We start from the raw sequence: 22,860 nt of genomic DNA, 5'->3' as shown, positions 1-22,860 counted from the left end.
TCTCTGATGATCAGTTACCATAATGTATCAGTTGTGTTTACTCTGTGTTGGATCCCTATCTTTACTGACAGCCTTATGCAGGCCCTCATCCTTTCTCTCCTTTCGTGGACTATAAACTACCCATCTGGCCTCTCTAATCCAGTATCCCATGGCACCTTCACATTGATACCAGAATGATTTTTTTTGAACCCAGACTCCTTTGGTTAAAACCCATCAGTGGACATAAGAACTAGGAAGATCGGTAGGGGAAGAAAGGGATAAAGAAAGGGGGGGGTGGTAATCAGAAGGGGGAATGAAGCATGAGAGACTATGGACTCTGAGAAACAAACTGAGGGCTTCAGAGGGGAGGGGGGTGGGGGAATGGGATAAGCTGGTGATGGGTAGTAAGGAGGGCACGTATTGCATGGTGCACTGGGTGTTATACGCAACTAATGAAGCATCGAACTTTGCATCGGAATCCAGGGATGTACTGTATGGTGACTAACATAATATAATAAAAAATCATTAAATTAAAAAAAAAAACCCCATCAGTGGCTCCTTAGTGCTTTCGGCGTTGAGTTCAAATTCCTTAAGTGGCGTGTAGGACATGTATTCAACCTTCAACCTGCTGTTGTCTGGTCTCAACCTCTTGAACTACTGACTTTACATCCTGACTGAAGCCGCACGAGACCATCTATCTGTTCCTGGAATCTGCTACCACATTACATTAATTTATTGCTTTATATTTGTACCAAAATCTCTTCATCCATGGTTTCATTTTCAACCTTCCAAGATCTCTGTAAGGAGGGGACAGAAGGGAACATTTTTTTTTAATATTTTACAGAGGAATAATAGGGGATTAACTCCACCCTAATTTAACGAGCAGGTCCTACACAGAATCAACTCTCGATAATCTTTATGTACATTAGAGAATTCATGAGTTCTCTGTGGAGAAAATGCAATGTATACTTATATGGTCTAGCATACTACTGGTCTTCTGGACCATATAATCAGCTAATTCTTTAATAAGAACTGTATGCTCTGTATGCCTGGGTGGCTCAGTCAGTTGAGCATCTGCCTTTGGCTCGGGTCATGATCCCAGGGTCCTGGGATCGAGTCCCATATCGGGCTCCTTGCTCAGCGGGGAGTCTGCTTCTCCCTCTGCCTGCTGCTCCCCCTGATTGTGCGCTTTCTCTCTAACAAATAAATAAATAAAATATTAAAAGAAAAGAACTGTACGCTCACTTAAGATACATGTATATACATTTATTTTTCCCCAAATGATTAAATATTCAATTCCAAAATAGTTTATACTTCTCTTTTTCAACAGTTGTGATCATTTGATCATTGATACTTTGGTAAGTAATATGGAAAGGTAGAATTTTGAAGGCAAATAAACTGCTAAATATATACAGATACAAGATATATAACATATACATCATAGAACGATGAAGGATAGGAGTGGGGAGAATTACAGACTAACCTGCATATTGCATAGGAAACAAGTGTCTCCCCTTGTGATATTAATGGAATATCGTAAGCTCATTTTAGTACCAAAATTTAAATTAAAAAGGAAGGAGGGGGTTATAGCATAGAGGCTGTTGAAAAATCTCATTTTCGGCAAATTTGAAAAAAAAAAAGTCATGAAGGCAATTTGTTTTTTAAACGTTCCCTGTAGTGTTGTGAAGACCAAAAAACAGCTTTGAGCTAGTTCATAAAAACCAGAATGCAAAGAAGAGGGGGATAAACTGGGAGGAAACAAATAGGAAACTATCCAATTTAATTGACCAGGCTGATTAAAATGGGAAACGTAAACACCCTCCCCAAATGAGACCATGTCACAGTGTTGGATGTTCAGTTATTTCTTTTTAGATTTCTCTTGAATGTTTGTAACCCACGACACTACCTATGTTATTTAAAAAAAAAATAAAAACAGAATTGGAAAAACTCAGTTTTACTGATGAAATTGTATAGTTAACTAAAGTGAGCATGACATGTAAAAGTAATATAATTTCATTTAAATTTTCCTCCACGGACTTCTAGGTTAGAGTTTGAATGCAATGACTCATGAGCCATGATCTACACTTTGTAAGATGATGCTNTTTGAATGCAATGACTCATGAGCCATGATCTACACTGTGTAAGATGATGCAGAAATCAAGGAGTTATCTAAAATAACCAAGTAAGGACGCCTGTGAAGATAAAATGCGATATGGGACAGTCACTTAGCCTGCCAGCCATCTAGAAACAGATTGCTTTTCTAGTTAATGTATTAGTTTGTGGGGGGAGAAAAGATACACAATTTAAGATAATTTGTTTACCTTTTAGAAACCAGGAGTGTTAGAAACATTTGGAGGAACATATCTTTGTTTAATGAAAATAGCTTCTTTCTTTCCGCTTAAAAACATAATATAGATGGCAGAAAATAAGGTAAACTAGATTATGATAAAGTAACAAACAACCTAGAAATCTCAGTAGCTTAAACAGTGAAGATTGATTTCTCTCTTGTGTTACGTAGCGATCACATGTCATCTGGGAGCTCTGTTCATGACAGCCTTACTGCACGTCCAAGGTTAATGGAATAGCCATTCTCAAAAAAATTGTGAGCTGTTGTGGCAGAGGGAGAAAGAGAGAAGTCAAAATAGCCTCAACACAGGAAAGTAAATACTCAGTCCCGGAACTGATAAGCAACTTGTACTGATGACTCATTGACCAGAACTAGTCACATGACCCCACCAAACTAAAAAGGGATCAGGAAGTGAAACCAAACTTACAGAAGGGGGAGCCAGAAATTTTGTCAAATAGTTCATACTAAAAATGTCAGCAGTATCCGTATTTAGAAGGAAGAATATTTTGGTCACTGAAAATTCCACCACGCAAATAACATTTGGTGAACAGCCTTCCAGCTATTTACGAGTGTCTCTGAATGGAGAGGTAATAGAAATATACTTTTAAGATCTGCTTTTCACACTTAATGTCTCATGGAGCTATTGCGCAGTACAAATGCATCCTTCTTTTTGATGGTTTCATAGTATTCCATGGAATAAATGTGCATAATTGATTGAATCTGTTAGTGAACAATTAAGTTGTTTCCAGTTTCTTCATGATTATAAACAAGGTTATAATTATCATCTTAGCACATATCTCTGGATTTTTACTGAAGATTATTCCACTGGAACCAGTAGAAGTTTACATCAAACGATGGCAGTATTTTCAATTTTGATGAACATTGCAAGATTGTCCCACAAAAGGGATGTGTTAATTTAGACCAGCGCCTACAGTAAATGAAAACATCTGTTTCTTTGCAATTTTGATGACCCCATAGGGTTTCAGGTTTTGCCACAGGCATAGGCTAACAGTAACCCTCTGGAGCATTTTCATTATTGGAGAAGTTGAACAACTTTTTATAAGTTAGTTCTCCATACATATTTTTCTCCTCTAAATAGTCTATTCAGGTACTTAGCTCATTTTCTGTTGGAACTCACGTTTCCTATTGGTTTTAGCATGAGCTCTGTATCTTAGAAAGCAGGCTGCTATTCAGTACATTCTGGTAGAACATAGTATCCAGCATCCATTTGTATGGGATGGGCATGATGCTGTACAAATTGCAAAATGTATTTAATATCTCTGTTGATTTTCGTATAAAATCGCTTTGTCATGTGTTGCAAACACCTTTATGTTTAAGACATCTTTTACATATGTTAAACTTTAAAATGTTAATAGTCAGTCTTTGTGGCTTTTGCTTTTATACCATGCAGACTTTTCCAGCCTAACAATCACCAGAATACTCACCTGTGCTTTCTTATGGTGCTTTTGTGGTTTCACCGACTATATTTTTTGTATTTTATTTGCCTGGGGTTTGTTTTACTTGAAGGAGTGAAAAAGAGATGCCACTTCAGTTTTCAAGTGGCCGTTGACCTCGGGGAAATTCTAGGGAATATTGAGGAAAGTGAAAGAGGAGGAAAGTATTTTATCTATCTATTTATTTATGTACATCAACAAAGAGTGGAGTCCTTTAGTTCATATGCTGTAGAAGGAGTGTTACGTTGAAATGGAGCTCGGGACTTTACTATACTCACCTTTTACTTCAGGGCTAATTTTTATATACTTATGTTTTCTTTTTTGGCTTCTGTGATACATACATTTCTGATTTCTCTCTTACCTCAATATCAACATATTTTTGCAGTCTGTTTTCCGTTTTGTGTTGTTAAAATGGTGAACTTTCTTTAGGGTATTGTATCTTAAACCTAGCCCCGCCTCCCCCAGCCATTTCACACTTTCTGCCTGATTTCACAGGGGCCTAGAGGCTTGGATACTATTTGTCCTGAAGCCTGGAGGAAATATACCCGCAAAGTAGTTGACTCTGTTGCTCTGGAGCTGAAGAGAGATCTGGGTTGCAGGCGTTTATTTCAAAGGCTTATATACATTGTAAACTTCACTGCATGTGTCAGTGAATTAATTTTTCAAGTACCAAGCTTATTGCTCTGTTGTCGTGTTTGTCAGTTTATTTCTATTGATTTGAGAGTGCTTTTTGTATATTAGGAGCAAGGTGATATTAAGTCAGTGCATATCAGTCCCACATCCACAAATGACCTTTTCATCTGTGTTCTCTATATATTTGTCCAAGTCAAAAATATGGGTGCCAAATTTCGACTGCCCTCCTCTTTATAAAATCTTACATCAAATCAGTCACAAATTTTTATTCATTCTGTTTTACCCCTTCACTTCTTGTCAAGGCTCTTTGCTGTATACCCGTCATAGCCTTCCGGTTCACTCCACGAGAGTCTCCCAGGCTTGATTGTTACAGTCTTCTAAGGATTTCTCTGCCTTAGCTTTGCCTGTCCCTCCCTATATACTCTACATATGACATCAAGAGTGCGCTTTTTAATGTAAAAATATTATGTCACCAACCCTCCCATTTTTTCCCTGTTTTCAGATGAGAAGTTTCAAATATTATAATGTCAGACATGTAAAGAAATCCTCTACTCCTTTCTTCTGCAAGAAAAAGAATTCTAAATCCAATTCCACATGTTGAGCGTAAAGTATCTCTGAAGCATACAAAAAGAGATGCTGAGTAGGCATCTCAACATAAGAGGCTACAGCTCAAGGTCAGTGAACTGAAGATATTGATTTGGAAATATTCAGTATGTGGCCATGGATGGCACACAAGTCTGGTGACATCATATGGAAAGACGTTGTACAGCAAGGTGTAAAGAGGGGCCTAATCCTGAGAGCCAGAGAAATGCAACACTTCACGTTTGGGTAGAGAAGACGCCAACAAAAGAGACAAGGCAGGACTGGCTAGAAGGTTGGGAAGAGACAACATGTGGAATTACTTAAAAAAAAAAAAAGAAAATTAGAGAATGTTCTCATTATCCCTAAAGTCAAGTAAGAATGTGAAAACAATGTGCATTTAGTGAATGTAACAACTAGGAGATCACTGGTGGCGTTAGCAAGAGCAATTCCAGTGAGTTGATGGAGCGGAAGCCCCACTGAAATATAATAAGGGGTGAGTATTTGCCAAAGAATTCAAGAGAGGCAGCTACGAAAAAAGAAAGGAGTTTTTGTTTGCTTATTGATTGTTTGAAGACGCTAGAATTTTGAGTATGTTAAATATTTCAGTTCTTGCCTGTGCAGTTATTTTTTAAGTATTTTTAAGTATAAAAACATCAGAATGCCCAGCTCACCAAGTGAGTTAAGATGGGAAAGAGCCTAGACTAGTATCTAATCGTAGCAGTCAGTGTAAGTAAAATGCAAGTCTCCCTTCCCTTCCTCTTTTCCCTCCTCCCGCTCCACTGGCCCCACCATCCTTTGTACAACCCACTGTATGTAGTTACAATAAAAACACCTTTCTGTCTTTCTCTGTAATCTGCCCTCTCTCGAGCATCTCTTTAATGTTTGTTTCCTGAAGTGCTGAGCGCATTCTGATGTGTATGTATAATCTTGTGTATGTATAATCTTAACTATTTACGTTGAATCGCCTTTTTAGCTCTAAAATTTGGAGACTAAATCTGTCACCCTCTTTACAAGATAGATTTAACTCTCCTGGACTCTTTCCAGGCTGGCAGTGGTTAACAAGGCAACAGGTTCTGTGTAATGGGAAAGCAAACATGAAAACAGTATAAACAGTGGAGTTACCCTGGCAAAACAGCGCTACGTTTCTGCACAGACAACTTTTGTTTGGAGCAGATAATGACAGGGTTAGTCACGGTTTTATTCCTCATCAATATTTCGGAGAGAATACAGAGGTGATGGGAATTACTGTCTTAAATTTAAAAGCACTACCTTTAACCACTGATCTAGAGAAATTATCCATACAAGGGTTTAGACGTTACAGTTGTGTTATTGTTTTGAGGATGATTTTGGTTTTTTGTTTTGTTTTTTTTTTTTTGTACATCATGTATTTTTTTTCCTTCTTTCATAGGGGCTTTGTGACTGTCAGCTAAAAGGGAACTTGTATGGAGTGTATGGTAATCAAAGAGATGAAAGATGAATGAATATAGAGCTTTTTTTTTTTGCTTTTTTTTTTTTTAAGCACTATTAACTCTGTGGCATCTACCTGGAATGTAGATGCACTTTGGTGATTTCATTTTGATAATGCTGCATGCTGGTCTCTGATAATTGCCTTCTGTAATTGGAACAAATTTATGATTATGCTAATTCATTCTCAGCCACCCAATATACGGAGCTGAGCTAATCCATATCTGTCCGTGCATTTCCTTTGTAGATCATTACATGATTAGTCTTTCACTGTGGCTGATGGAAACATTTTTATTCTGAGCAGACCGGGTTTCTCCAATGGTGTGTATATGTGTATGCATAAGTGATACGTTTGTGTATCTTTATCTAATTGTACGTAACTCAGATATCCACACCTAAAACCAGAGTGTGATATGAACATTTAATGCTTTAATCCTTAAAAATGGCTATTTTCTCCACACTTGAGCATACATTTCATGGTGGCAAGAACAGGAAAAGGGAACCGTTAATTAGCATCTCCCAACCACCACCCTTAAACCTGATTTACGTAGTAGAAATTAGGGGAGGGAATGTGACTACAGAAACAGTTTTGAGTCTCTCTGAAAGCCAACTCTTTGTAATCTCGTTAGAGAGTTCTTCCCATCCTAAAAAAGTCTCTTAAAATGAAATGGCGCATGACGCTAGGTTTACGATCACTCCTTGGGATAGCAAGCCTCGGAAGCACCTTCTGTGTGTTGTTTCATCAAAGGTTCAAACCCAGAACCCTTTTTTCCCTTGCAGGTGGGAATGAACAAAGATGTGTTGCGCTATGGAAAACACAGCTGAAAGTGATAGCAGGTGCCTCCCTGACAAATCCTTTGCCCATCGCTTCTCTCTCCCTGTTCTATTGATGTCCTTTGCCTCTAATCATCATTCTTGCAAATGTTTTACGTTAATGTGAACACGGCTCATTCGTCACTCGTGACAATGTTACGGTTTCAGTAAACAGTGGATCGGGGTGTCCTCTTTCTCAGAGACCATTTACCCGTCAAAATGAATAAGGAAATAACATGACACTGCACCTGACTTCCACAACAAAAAAGGGGAAGTTAGAGGACAACATGATCTGGCAAGAGACGTACAGTGTCAGAACATCAAGCCCCATCATCAGTATTCCGGCTTCTGCAGAGGCCCGCATGTCTGTCGTTTCCTTCAGCATCAGCGAGTGTGATTCAGTCTGTGATCATTAGGTTTCTATCATTTGCCTGGTTCTGCTGCTGTGACTTCACGATTAAGCTGGATTTCTGCTTCCTTTTGTGATGCATAATCAGATAAGTAGACTGAAATGGAAGAAACTGCAGGGTAGGTGGCTTTAAAATCAATCTATGCGGTCTGGCAAGAAAAGGAAGACAAAAGGGGAAACCTGATAGTACTGTTATAAATAACTTGAAGGAAATATTATCAAGGAGAGAGGAGAGGACAGGTGACATCTCATCTGAAAGTAGCAAAGCAAGTCATGGCCTGAACTAACCTTAGAAAACAGTGTGCTCCGGGGCGCCTGGGTGGCTCAGTCAGTTGAGCGCCTGACTCTTGGTTTCGGCTCAGGTCCTGATCTTGGGGTTGTGGGATCGAGCCCCATGTTGGGCTCCCCCGCTCAGCAGGGAGCCTGCTTCCCCTCTCTCCATACCCCTACCCCCGCTCACATGTGAATGCATGCGCACTCTCTCTCTTCTCTACTCATAATTTTTCTAAATTATGAGTAGAAGAATGTCACTCTATGTAATAGGTAAGTCCCAGTTAAGACTTATTCGAGAACGGCAGGTCGAATCATGGGAAATGTTCAAGAACAGCTCTTTAAGTGGTCAGTAAAAGACATAAGAAAATGGCTAATGTTTTCCGGTAGAAAAAGTATTTGAAGGCTACTGCTTCGAGTGCTGCCGTTTTCCAAGTATGTTCTATTAGGCAGATCATAGAATCTGTGAAATGGGAAGAAAATCTTTTCTTTGCTTACCTTGGAGTTCTGAGGATCGAATGAGATAATGTCTTGAATCACCGCATGTTCAACTTGGCAGTATAAAGACCATGACCGATATCTCTGTGGCTTCTTGCCTTCTGTTCATGGTCACAAGGTGGCTGTCATGGCTTTAGAATCACGTTCACGCCCAAACAGGTAGAAGGCCAGAAATACCGGCTGCTTTCCTCAGGAAAGCAAATGCTTTTCTACACATCCCCCAATGGACTTAGATACACTTGGCCTTCTTAAATATTTTAAGACTTCAGGCTGTATCATCCCAGCCTGATATCACGGACCTTGTGCTCCACTCATTTCTACTCACTGCCAAAACAAATAAGACGCCAGATAACTTTGAAAGGGCTACCGTAAACTTTCCATGAGTTATACGTGGACAAATATTGAGTAATTTTTTATGTCAAAATAACTTGGGCCACGTTCTGAACATCCTGACATGTTAGTATAATATAACCAGAATGTGCACATTCGAACAAGAGCTGTCCTTTAAATCCACCCTCCAGGAGACCATACACTTACTCCAACAGAGTGGCTTTTATCAAGAAAATTTTTGCAGCTCTTCCTTAGGAATGATCATGAAATCCTGAAATATGTCTACAAAATTATCTTCGATGGTGCCAGTCCTCCCTATTTCGGTGTAATTTTGCAAATAGCATATGGTCATTCCGCCCAAATCTGGCAAATGGGAGAGATGACGGAGCATAGTTGTTGCAAAGAAGTCTCTTGGATTCCGATTCTGGGCCTGCCGTTGACTATGTATCTGACTCTGGGCAAGGTATGCGTGGGCGCTCTCTCAGTTTAGCCCCTTACCAGGTAGAATGAATTCCTCTGCTTTTCTCCATTTTCTCCCAGAAGTCATCACATTTGTTATTTTGTAAGATGGGAACTTCACAGAAAGTTTGAGATGTTACGTAGGGAATGACCACAGTGGGAACCTGTATGCCCTTCCAGTATTTATCTGGTGCTGTCTCTCCTACTCCCTAATGTGGTCTTTCTCTCTTCTCTGTCCTACAGGCTTGCCTTCCCAAGCCATCCTTAGTTGGTGAAGGGAGGAAAGAAAATTGATCACTCTTACATAATTCATACTTTGATTAAATATATAAAATTCAACATAAGACCATATGTGGTCATTATGAAGTGGCTCCCAGAATATATTTAAGAACAACTACACTAAAAATGTCTGTCTTCTGGATCATATCTTAAACGCTCAACCCTGGGATCTAAAGCAAGGATATCCTTCTCCTTTGACCCTCACTCCATGATGCAGCTTGAAGTTTTATTGTATGTGTATATCACGCCAGTCTCTAAATTTGTAAGCACATCAATTTGAGCTAGAAAATGTATCCAAGAGATGCCTTGAACATCCTTGGAAGTAGATTCTGTGCAAGATATAAGAATATGTAGGGGCACCTGGGTGGCACAGCGGTTAAGCGTCTGCCTTCAGCTCAGGGCATGATCCCGGCATTCTGGGATCGAGCCCCACATCAGGTTCCTCCGCTATGAGCCTGCTTCTTCCTCTCCCACTTCCCCTGCTTGTGTTCCCTCTCTCGCTGGCTGTCTCTATCTCTGTTAAATAAATTAATAAAATCTTTGAAAAAAAAAAAAGAATATGTAAAACATTGTTCGTGTTCTTAAGGACCATGCCACTGAGTCATTTTCAGAAGGAAAATGATCACAGGCAATGAGTAGTTGGAGAACCTTCAAAAGTCATAAATCTGAGTTTACGTCTATAATATATACGAGCAGCTCAGTTTTGTAACCAGTCTAGCACATCCTGACAGAGGACTGGAATTGGAGGAGAGCTACATGATATCAACAAATGGTCCTCACTGGCATCTTCTCTGAGATATTAAGGAAAAGTTTCAGGTTGATGCTATCTAGAATTCAAAGAAGAGGTTTGGGATCCTGCATGGGGAGAGAGCTGGCCTATTAAAATGGCTTTTTCTTTCTAATCTAGTTTTGTTTTGTTTTTTACATTTCTGAAAGGTTAGTAACACTGCCTTCTCATTCTCTTATGGAATATTAAGAACAAGCACAGGAACATTAGAACTCTGACATCGTGTCTGGTGGAAATAAACATTTAAGTGTAAGGCTTATGTGTGTACATTCATAAATGTCTTTGACAAAAGGTCAGTAGAGGTGAAATGTTAGGTGTCATGCAACCATTTTCACCTATAACCCAGTTCTCAGATAAGATGAGCCCCCACAAAGCTTCAACCCATTACTCTTCCAAAGGAGGTTCCCTCCCCATCTATTTACTTCGCTGCCTGTTGTTGAGAAAACCTATAGGCTCAATCAATTACATACATTCAGGCCCCCGCTAACCAGAATGACTGATAGGAACCTGCAGTCTGGCACGAAATCTAATTGTCTTTGATGGTCTGCTTTTCCAGATTTGTTTATAAACTGGAAAAAATCTACAAATTGCAGACCATCTGTACATAACACTATGCTAATAGATGCGGGCATCCTGCAAATTCATAAGCTCATTACCTCTAAGTAACTAGTTTCTTCACACACTCCTAACTGGGATTATCCATCTAAACCAAATAAGGAGAAACATATGAAGAAATATTTCTCTGAGGGGCGAATGCCTCCAACAACCTTCTGGACTGGTAAGCCTCTCTGTCCAAGAGATGACCTGTTAGCACAAGGTCATTCGGCTTTAGTCATACAAATGTCCATTAGCCTCGAGGCGGTCAATGTATTGATCCCATAATGCTAATTTGATTTGTGTTGCTTCTGTTAAGGGCTTAATTAGGGCCTCCCCGGTGTTGGCAACCTCTTGGAAAATAGTCTTCTAACTCAATATTCATGCCCTTATGATACTTGTCAGACATTTCCATGAGAAAGCCTTGAGAGTGGCATTTGATACATATGAACCTGAACATTTTAGGATGACAGGGGAGGCAGATTTAATGAAAAGGAATTAACTTCAGGGAAGGAGACCGAGCTCCTCTTTGTGGCCAGAGTGGGGTGGCCAGAAGCTGGTGTGTCGTACCCGTGGAGAAGAGGGAGTGAATCCAGTTCCCAGATCTATTTCCTTTGGCCCTCGCACTAGATGTGGAGCCATCGTGTTAGAATCAAGAAATATTACGTTAGCTTCTATGTCCCTGGTTTTCTCGGGAGAGTTGGAAGCTCTGGTTACGGGGGTAGTAGCCACGGTCTGAACCTGACTGGTCATCTACATTTTGTCATAAAAGGCCACCACTTTCCCATACATCCTGACACGGAAGCTCAGTACTCCAGAAATTCGAAGACTGCCGTGATACATTCAAAGCAAGAGATTTTTAAGCGAAAATGAAGTCATTGTCACTTTCATTATACTCGTTGGTTTTTGGGTTTTGGGTTTCTGGGGGTTTTTTTTTTTGGTGTTTTTAATACTCATGTCTCTTATCTAAAGTAGGAAACACAAAAGGAGACAGAAAGTGATAATATTTTGTAAGACAAATGAGATTGAGCTCATTCCTTTGGGGAAATGAGCAGCCCCTTTTCTTTAATATGCAAGCGGTGTGCATGGATGTCTTGCACCCAGGGCCTCTTCGGTAATTTATGTGTCCTCCCTGGCCCCCAGGCACATTGGAGTTTGCAGCTGCTGGTTTAGGGAAAGCTTTTGCTATCTTATTTATTAAACTACTCGACATTAAGAGCACTTAGCTCATCAAAAATGTTTTAAAATTTCTCTAAGTGACAAAAGCGTAAATCCAAAAGCAATTTGTCATTTTTATAAGCCCAGAACATACCAAACTGATCTCCTCATAAAGATCCTGCCATCAGTTTAATGGATAAACTATTAGTTTACAGATTAAAAAAAAAAAAAAAAGACACACAGTCCCCCAGTTAGGAGTCCCCTAATGAGCTGCTTGTTTATAGACGTAATTGGGTTGAGGGAGCTCCGCCGTGACATCATAAACACTGACATACCACGACATGTATGTAACTACGATATCGCATCCACCCTAGATGAGTGTTTTGCAAACCGTGATCCCGGGAGCCCCAGGAGCAGACCACTGCATATGTCCATGCTGCATGTGGGTGGGTAGGGGGTAGATCGTATGGTGGTACAGGCTGTGCACTGAACATCTCTCTGGGGCATGACTGACATAGGGAAGGATAGGCATGCTCTGTCCTGGAGTTCTGCCAACAGTGGCTCTGGGAATGGCCATGTTAATGCAGCTTGGGGTCCCTCCTATCTGTGGCTCTGATAACCTCACTTCTTCAGCGTTATAAGAAATTTCCTTATCTAGTTTTTCATCTTGGGCTTTCAGATAAGCATTAAACTGAGGAAACGTTCTATGGTTAAATATAAATTTGAAAACCACTGTGCCACATGGTAATTAAGAGAGATTTTTTAAGCTAAAGTGATTTTGTCAGATTACTAAATAGCTTTCCGTTGAATGTGCCACGATTAACCACCAGGAAGAAAAGGTTTCTCTTAAAACCTCTATAAACATACTGCATTTTCTTCCAATCATTTATTAAGTATATATATATAATATATATATTTATTTATTTATTCATGATTTTTTTTGTTTTAAATTTATGACAACGCTAAACATATAATTTTGCATTTTGACTCTTTCATATATTAGGAGCATTTTCTATGTTTTCACTAGTTGAAATCAGGACTTTTCATGTCTATATAACATTTAATCATATTGTTAGGTCATGATTTATTTAAACAAAGCTCTTTTTGGCATGTGGCTTTGGCATACGTTTTTCTTTCTCCCTCCCTCCCTTCTTCTCTTTCTCTACCAAAAATAATTTACTGTGTTTAAATCCTTGTTGTAGCCCTAATACTTCCTTTTGAGTAAATTCCTAGGATCATCATTACAAGAACAAAAGGCATTACTATCTTTAAGACTATCAGATGGAGATAAATATTAGGAAGAAGATTAAAGCAGCTAGGGCAGGGAATGGGCAAGGGAAGGGAGGCTGCTTAGGAAAAAGGTGTATTAGGCAAGACCTCTCTGAGGAGGTAACATTTGATCAGAGACTTGAATGAAAAGTGAGATTGAGCCATGAGGGTGCTTATCGGGAAAGGCCTCCCAGGCAAAGGAATCAGCAAGTGTTGAGGCCCTGAGGTGGGAACTGGATGGAGCTTTCTAGGACAGGCAGGAGTCTGGGAGGGCTGCCGCAGTGGGAACAGGGGTTGCTTAGCGGCATCTGAGGTGGAGAACCAACTGGGGGGTCAGACCGAGAAGGCCTTTGTTAGCCTTGATAAGGATTTGCTGTTTCGTTCTTAGTGAGAGTCTCCATTGAAGGATTTCGAGCCAGAAAGTGACATGATCTGATTCCTTCATAGAGAACCAACTGTGGAGGCAAGAATGAAAGCAGGCAACAGCCCAGGTGGTTAGAGGCTGCCGTTCACATCCCAGAAAGGGGATAATGGTAGAATAGCAACCGCAGAAATGCCCCACGCTCTGCAAGTTCAGCAAAAAAACAAACCACTGTGTGTGTGTGTGTGTGTGTGTGTGTGTGTGTGTGTGTGTGTGTGTGGAGTTTTAGTCTTTGGTATTTTGGTAGGAAAAACTCCATTATATTTAACTTTTTTTAAGTGGTATAGGATATTTATTCAATTGTTGAATTGCCAGGTGTCCCTTTTTTCCTTCCTCTTTATGCTGTATTATTAAGGATGGAATTCTACCATCAGTGTACAAGAGCTTGAACGCTTGAGGTTATGAGTCCTCGGATCATCATACTTTCCCCCTTTTATCTGCCACATTTGTAGCAAATATTTTCCTAGTTTGTTGGCTGTTTCATTTTGTGTATGGTTTATTCTTACGCAAGTTTGCAATGTGAGGCCAACCTCTACTTGATGATGACGGTTTTGATTTCTTCTGAGCTGGAATTCCTTCAGGAAAGCTCTCTGTGATTTCCAGGTACTGGGATTCCTTTGGTTTCGGTCTCCGGAGCTCTCTCTGGCTGTTTACTTGCTAGAGATAATTTCCTTCTGGATCAGAATTGCCCAGTTTCACTGACCAGCTGTTTCTGGGGAACCGTGGTAAAGAAGACTTAGGTGGGGACACGGGGAACAACTTTCTAGGTCCCACAAATAGCAAGAGGAAGGGAATGAACAATCAGAAAACGGGGCAATTTACACTCAGAATTTCTGAACCAGGAGAGTGGAGTGGAACAGAAGCTCCCAGACCTACTTTAAGCAGACCAGTTTGTTCTTTCTTTCCAGTGACATAGCTGTGATGGTGAGGATTTTAAAAATCCATCCCTGTCGGCCTTACAGTAAGCATTTCATCCCAGATATTGGTGACAGTGTGACTCCCGCCTCTTGTTTTCTGGTGGCGATGTGGACCGACTTCTTTATTTCCACCTTGCCCATTAACTCTTAAGACCCATGAAAGGAGAGCCTATATGGTTTTGTCTATCTCGCTTTACCCAACTCTCCAGACCCCCCTCTGATATCCCGTGTGTGTTTGAATATTCATCAGGGAATAAGTGAATTACTATAAAATGTGCAGGGTCAGTGGGAAACAGAGGGCATTTTGTCACAGACTGGGGGTCAAATGTGTTTTAAAATCCCTTCCATTGTCCTGCTTGGTTAACCAGAGCAGTGCTTTGGGGCTTAGGGGTCATCATTAGTGCCTAGGCCACCTCCAGGATGGGAAGAGATGCTCCTTTCAGGAACTCCTGAGGTTGTAGTCTGGCTTGCTTCTTTACTTCCTGGCCCTGAACCACATTCCTTTTCCCCCCTCTTCTTGATAGTAAAAGCAGTTCTCAGACCTCTGCTTTTGGCCCTTTCGCATCACTTTAGTTTCCAAAATTGACCTCCTGGAGGGTAGCTTTTGGATGGTGATGATTTCCCCTACTCTGAGCTCTTGTTAATGGGGGAGTACTAGGGGTAAATGTCATTATAAAAGGATCCTAATAGGTTTTCTTCTGATAAATAAATCCCTTTTTGTAGAGACCAAGAAATCCTTATTAAACCGAACTGTTGTACAACAGACACCACTTGTTCATTGGTAAATTAGACTTCTTTAAACAGGAATGAGGCATCTATTCCAAAACCAACTTTCAATCATCTATGCTAATGGTGGGCAGGGCATGAGGGAAAGTCCCCCAATGCATATGCTTCTGTGTGAGGTCTCTTTGGTGTAGTCACTGCCGTTGCTTTCTGTGTTAAATGACGATTTTGATGAGTCTGTTAAATGTCTGTGTATAATATACGCTGATACCTAGAGCTCGACGGTTATTGTTGAACGAGATGCATTTAGCGCTACCAAGATGGCACTAGGGAGTGGAGATGTTGTTTAGATGTGGAGGAACAGGACACAATGAGGAAGGAGGGCAGTTAGTTCAGGGGTGAAACTGGCCTGCTTGATAAAATAGGGGCACTTAAGGGTGGTACATTTCATCTGGGGGGAAGATGAGGATCTAGGGAGTGGAAGATTCCATCTCTGTCTTCTCCAGATGTCCAAGGAAAATGACATTTGGGCCAATAGTAGGATTAGAGTAGGACTGGAAAGCGGAAAATAGGTTCTCCAGGAAAAAACTAGAGAAAATAAGTCAGAGATGGGACTAGGCTGTGCCCAGAGAACGGTAGAAGTCCACTCTTCCAGAGGAGACGCTGGGCCTTAAATGTGCCGGACGTCCGACCCAGCCTAAATGTTGTTGGCTCACTGAAGGAGTTACATAACTGATCACCAGAGAAATGTATCTCCAAGACTAGAGAACATGGAGATTTGGGTTTTAATGCCTACGATTGCCCAAATCTGTATTATATTGGCCTTTATACATTAGCACACTTTTTAAAAATTTTTTTCTTAAATATTTATTTTAGAGAGAGAGAGAGACAGAAGGAGAGAACTCGAGCAGGGAAAGGGGGTGGGGAGCAGACTCCCCCTGCTGAGCATGGAGCCCGAGGCAGGGCTCAGTTCCAGGACCCTGAGATCATTACCTGAGCTGAAACCAAGAGTTGGACTCTTAACCAACTGAGTCACCCAGACACCCCATCACACTTTTCTAAAAATGTGTTTAAATGCAAACATTGACCTGAAACCTTGTCTGACAACATAAATATCCTCTCAGCACCATGTTCTGCATGTATGTGTTGATTTTCTGAGCTCCATTTGGACCTGTCATGGAAACATAGCTGTCATCATCAGAGGTGCAATAAAATGAAATATAACGAAATGACCTCATTGTAGGCCCCTTTTCTCTCTTCCACCGCCTTTTTAAAAACTAGGTCAAAGTCAGTACATATTTGCGTTCTTTTCTTGCCTCCATTTATTAACTCGAGTGTTCATATCCTGAATGGGCCATATTGGCTAAATAAAAGGGACGGAATGTGGAAAATCCCACTGGTGTTGCTCTGTATGTCGGGAACGTCTATCTCCCCCACACCAGAACTGCTCACCTAGCAATTCCAGAAGAGAGTTCTTTTTCTTTTTAATGACCAGTAAACATTCCTTTCTTCTTATAGGTGGAATGGCTGAAAAATGAGGAGCCCATCGACTCTGAGCAGGACGAGAACATTGACACCAGGGCCGACCACAACCTCATTATCCGGCAGGCGCGGCTCTCAGACTCGGGCAATTACACCTGCATGGCAGCCAACATCGTGGCCAAGAGGAGGAGCCTGTCAGCCACAGTGGTGGTTTATGGTAAGACCAGCCCAAAGGCCAGGAATGGATAGGGAGGACGGAAAGCAGAGAAATAGAGGGATGTGTCTTTCGTTACAACTTTCATTGTTTAGGGCTGAAAGGACTTTAGGGGTCATCCACAACTGTGCTCTCTCCTGCCTCTCCCCCTTGGTAGGGAGAGAACACATCCCTATTGCTACTGATGTGTTGCTCTTCCCTCCGGTACTGGACTACTGTGAGAGAGTGACTTTTCCAATCCCTCTTTTAAAAATAATGTTACAAGTCGCTCATTTTCTCCCATTGTGTTTGTGTTTGAAAAGAAGCAAAGTGGGCAACTTCTGCCTCCCCACCCTTCCCAAATACAGCATCCACTCCCATCCTCCCCAGTCCTGCTGCGGGCACTTCCTCTCCTGGCGTAGGAAATCCACCAGAAACAAACACTGCTATTTGCTAAATAGCTCAGGTATTGTACAAAAGAACTTGTTGGCTGTTTGAGTAAAGGCATTCCCTTCCACAACAGAAGAGCCCTGGGATTTATTTTTGAAGCACTTAAAGTAATAGAAATTCAAATGCGGATATTTCCTTCCTGTACTCTGGGTTTTCAAGGGCTTTAGAGAGATATTGATGACTTCTTCCTAGTTTTCATAATTTCCCGCAGAGGAAATCCTCTGGGTCCCTCTCCTATCAGATGAGTAGACTGAGGGACAGAGGCGAGGTGAGCCCCACTGTTGCCTCGTGACGGAGCAGCCAGTGTGGGTCCGCAGGGTCTCCTGGTCCCTGGATGCCGAGCTCACAACACCCGGCGCAGTGGCTTGCACATAGTAGGCAATCAGTAAAACCCTCTCTCCTTTCTTTCTCCCCTCCCCACTTTTCTCTCTCAGTGAATGGAGGCTGGTCTTCCTGGACAGAGTGGTCAGCCTGCAATGTTCGCTGTGGTAGAGGATGGCAGAAACGTTCCCGGACCTGCACCAACCCAGCTCCTCTCAATGGTGGGGCCTTTTGTGAGGGAATGTCAGTGCAGAAAATAACCTGCACTTCTCTTTGTCCTGGTGAGATATGTGTAGATTCCCTTCTCCCTTCTGACCCACCGGCGCTAGGAAGCTGGTGGGAAGCACTGAATAGAACCTTCCTTCCCAAAGTTATCCTCCCCCATGTTCTCACAATGCAACCTCTGTGCCAAGTGCTAGCGTGGAACTCACTAGGATAGCAAGAACATGGGTGAGATACCTCCGTTTGGGTGTGTGTGTGTGTGTATATATATGTGTATATATATATATATATACACACACACACACACATATATATACATACATACATACACACACACACACACACATTTAATATTTACACGATCCTGGACACTCACAATCAACAAGCCAAAGGCTTGGAAGTAATTCCGTATTACCCGTGTCTGGTTGGGTTAAGCCCTCCCTTCTCTCCTTGGGTTCTCCCATTTGGTGGCACTTACTTGTACAGTAACAGGGATGAAGTTGTCCGTGAGCACAAAGCAGGAAGCAAAACTCTGACCCTTTTTCATCACTTACCAGTCAACTAACCTTATCAGCTTTGTATTTATTTCCAATGCAACTGGCAGGGATTGTCTAGTATCACAGCAGTTTCTATTTGACATGTGGTCTGTGTTTGCCTTCGCCTTCCTTTCTGAATAGAGGCTTCATTGACCAGATATGGCTCTTATAAGCTCTTTTGTTCATCTCTTACTGGCTCTAACCCAATTTCTACAATGAGGAATAGATGAGATGGAAGATGACTTTCTTTATGGAAAGCATATCCTCCCACTGAGAAATAAATTGATGCCGGGTCTCACATGCATTATAAAACATTAACTCTAAGGGCGCTGGATTCGAGCCTCAGGTCTTTAAAATTTCGGATCTAGTTCCGCTCAGAGCTAAGCTGAGGTTCTCAGCAGCAGCTTTTTCTTGGAGTTTCATTTTAAACTCGTATTCGGTAAACATTTATTGAGTGCTTACTATGTGCCAGGTACTGTGCAAGATACTTTTTATACATGTAATGTCATTTAGCTCTGTGTTGTGAGTTTTATTATCCCCCAGTTGACAGAAATAGTACAGTAAGGCTAAGGGATTGCCCAGGAGCCAATACGTGAACACAACCAGGACAAGTCGTCAGTTTGCTTCAAGTTCAGTACTTTTTATGTTACCCTCTTCTTGACTAATTGCTCTAGATTAAAAATTGCACAATCTATCTTAACCCACATAAGCGTGGTTGGACTATTCCTAGGAGGTAATTGGGCAATTGCCTCCAACAGCTGCCATAATCTCTAGGGTCAATTTTTAGTGGAATTAAAATCAGTTTGTTCATTTCTACCTAGAGCAGCAATCCATGACCCACGAAATTCTATTTATGTAAGTCCTGGTGTCTTGGGGTTTGACTGACCTGTTTTACTTTAATACTATCAATATATATAGGTTTAACTTCTTATTGTTTAGGGCTTTTAGGGCTTAAAGATAGTTCATTCTACTCTCTGTTGTAAACTGTCTACCCACTAGGAACTGGTGATTACCCCCACATACTTCATCTGTCCAGCTAAGATGCACTTGGGCAGGCAAGACTGGGAATGAGCGGGTAATGACATTTTTAGCCACCTCAAGAGCACGGAGCATGCGAATGCTTGCCTAAAGTCAGTAACTGGTCTCCTCCTGAAGTAGCCAGAGAATTACACCACTGCTTTTGTTAGCCTCTGTCTTGAGGACAGAAACCACGGAGAGAAGATAAGCAGAAATTTTTTTTTTTTTTTTTTTTTTTTTTTTTTTTTTTTTTTGTGGTAGTGGTGATTTCTTTAAAATCCAGCCATAAGACCAACAGCAGTCCTGGGGTGAGTCCCCTGACAGCTGCCTGCTTTGCTCTAATGGTGGTTCCTTTTGTTTCCCTTGAAGTGGACGGGAGCTGGGAAGTGTGGAGCGAATGGTCAGTCTGCAGCCCGGAGTGCGAGCATCTGCGGATGCGGGAGTGCACGGCCCCACCCCCGAGGAACGGGGGCAAGTTCTGTGAAGGGCTAAGCCAGGAATCTGAAAACTGTACAGATGGTCTCTGCATTCTAGGTAACACCTTCTGTTTCACATTTTCAGTGTTTGTCCACAACATGGCAAGAAACGTTGTGACCATTCATTTGCTTGAACACGTTAACAGAAAGCAAAATCGTTCTCCAAGAGCAAAAAGAAAATGAGTGAGAAGAGTAGCCAAATAGTCAAATACGTTTTTAGTAGCGATGGGGTCATTTAAATATCATATCACGGCAACTTCCGTAAAGGTGCATACCTATTAATCTAACCAGTAACGTTTCAAGAGAGCTGATTTAAGAAAGTGGTTAGCATTGCTTTTTAGCTTAGCAGTTCTTTTCTTTTCCTGGCCGCCATTTTAAAGTCTGTTCTTTTACTGAATGAACCTCTCTGTGGACATTGGCCATGTATGGTTTTAGTCACACACGTGTAATTTAGTGGGCTTTTGATTTCCATTTTTCTATAGCGGACATAAAATCACTAGGAAGACAAGGAACTTTGGAATATGTCCAGCACTGGAGCTAAGATCACTGTGGAATCCCTCCATGAGTATAAAATGCTGTGTGAGCCTTTCCCCTCTATTCATTCCTCTCTTGTCTACCGATGGATGCATGGTTTTCTAGCGTCCTTTAGCCTCCATCATCTGCATATTGAGATGTCGGTCAGATAGGATCAGAGACTCTTAATGGCTACAATGACTAAGCTTTCCAAGGGAAAAAGAGTGAAGCCTCTGAAATCATAGAGGTGAATAAGATCTATTTTTACAACAATGGGAAAGGGGTGTGTTTATAAGAGCCTAACACCAGGATATATTCTGCCCTTTTAGACAGAGAGTGGCTACCAGTTCAACAAAAATGAATTACATTTTACCATCTCTGCAGGAAGCAATGAACAGCAGTCTAGTTAAATGATGCCAGCATCACCGCACGTGTCACTGGTAGCCTGCCAGAGTGCTCTTGGTAAAACTAGCTGTTTCAGCAATGAAGGCCGGGTTTGATTAAAATAACATTGGGCAACAGCTTTATGGAGCAGGAGCTTTGCGAAGGATCTAGGTCATGTTACAGTTGGGGAATCTCCTTCACTCCAATTTTTTCTTTTCATGCCAAACATGAGCCTAAAGCAATTCTTCAGTCCCCGACTTCTCCGGGAGGTTTCACAATGGCACTGCTTGACTCTTGGATGACCTACAATTCTTAGATGTTATTTAGCTTTCAACAGAGTCTCTGGATTGCCTTGGTTGTCCCTGAGGGCTGCATTTCTGGAGATGGAGCTGCCAGCTCTGAATGATCGCTTTAATATTTGGGTGTGATTGTTGCTTGGTCAGTTGTGACTGGTGCACAGAACCTTAGTGTTATGCTATCACAGATGGCCACACCTAAATGCTCTCCACAAGAAAATGAATGCCCCAAGACTGGTGAGAGTAAGATCATGCAATCTTTGCCAATAACAGTCCAAGGATCCAAATTACAAGCTAAACTAAACATCCAGTGCTTTTATGCTTGCACATTTCTCTTCCGGAAAGATAATTATGTGGTATGATTGTCAAGAAACTTTTTCTAAGCTTAACCACCAGTATTGGGTGGTTTTCTGACCAATGCCCTATCTACTTGCTGAACCTAGCGGCTTCTCTGCTCTGAGGATCGCAGCCGGAGGTCAATAACAGGTGCATGCCTCATTGACGGGAACAGAAGGGTGAAATTGGTGGGGTGTTTAGCTTGAACCTGAGGAATAAGAGAAGCCTGTTCCCTGTCCCTCTGTGCTACCAGATAGAAAACTAAGGGCTGTGGCCTGAGAAGCTTAAATCAGTCTGCTTCAGAGGAGATTAGTGCCTAGATGTGTCATGAGACTGAAGCCAGAGAAATGCCACAGGGGTCTGAAGGAGAGAGGAAATCTTTAAGGCTGAGCTACCTGATAGCTGATCCGTCCTTCTTGTCAAGATGTGAGATAGGTCAGTTCAACAGTGACACTTCGGAAACAAAATATCAGTTGAATGCTGGTTTGGTTTCATTTCTGATGGGTATATTGATACGAAAAGTTCGAATAGACAGTTTGGAAATTAAATCAAGGGTAAAGACATCTATACAATAGCAGGTTCAAATAAACATTCCCAAGCTACAGCTAATAATCTCACCACCTTGTCTATCGAATGATCTACTAAAACGACCTAAAGGAAGCACCTGAAAAGGTAAGCCGGTAATCACATCAAAGTAAAGGCTGCCTGGGTAAGCATTTTCTCTTGGACCGTTCTGAGCTTCATTGTTATCCATTACCATAATTACCTGGGTCCCTTGCCAGTCTTTCCTAGGGCACCAAAGAAGAGAACTTTCATTCTGGGTTAGCTCAGTGCATCTAAAACAACTCTTTCTTCCAGTGGTTTACACAATGCCTACTTTTTGTATATAGGATTACAAAGGGTAGGTTTCCCTTTACCCAAACAAAACCCATCCTTTCCTTTCTTCGGGCAAGAGAGTCCGGAGTACCTACTTGACTGACTCATTCTTAAACTCTGTGTTGGCTAAGTTCATGTTTCAGAGGCAGCTGCCCTGCACAATTGCATAATTATACATAAACTCTACATAGCAAACGGAAAATGGAACCAGCAGGATAACATGCTAGCCCAGTGTATTCTTAAGTTGTCACGACGTCTACTACTGCTTGCTAATTCTCCCAAGGAGTTTTAATATTAAAAACCCGTTTCCAGCCCATTTGGAGTACATGGTAGGTTCTCCTTTTGACACAAAGATTTTTCCTAGAAATACCC

At 41.4% G+C, this 22,860-nt stretch overlaps 1 protein-coding gene across 12 annotated transcripts in view; it reads left to right on the top strand.

Moving 5' to 3' along the window:
* Window positions 1–22,860, top strand: part of UNC5D (unc-5 netrin receptor D) — a 567,635-nt gene that overhangs the window by 445,456 nt on the left and 99,319 nt on the right. For 7 of the 12 annotated variants that reach the window (XM_034647528.1, XM_034647533.1, XM_034647531.1 and 4 more), the window contains exons 5-7: window positions 16,905–17,085; window positions 17,946–18,113; window positions 19,977–20,141. In XM_034647528.1, the coding sequence (XP_034503419.1) occupies window positions 16,905–17,085; window positions 17,946–18,113; window positions 19,977–20,141 (514 nt within the window). The remainder of the gene's footprint in view (window positions 1–16,904; window positions 17,086–17,945; window positions 18,114–19,976; window positions 20,142–22,860) is intronic. The other 5 variants (XM_034647536.1, XM_034647537.1, XM_034647535.1 and 2 more) reach the window with 2 other exon arrangements.

Source organism: Ailuropoda melanoleuca, chromosome 18 (genome assembly GCF_002007445.2).
Source record: "Ailuropoda melanoleuca isolate Jingjing chromosome 18, ASM200744v2, whole genome shotgun sequence".
Classification (NCBI taxonomy): domain Eukaryota; kingdom Metazoa; phylum Chordata; class Mammalia; order Carnivora; family Ursidae; genus Ailuropoda; species Ailuropoda melanoleuca.
The sequence above is the reverse complement of the archived record's forward strand: the minus strand, read 5'-3'. Positions and strand labels throughout refer to the sequence as shown.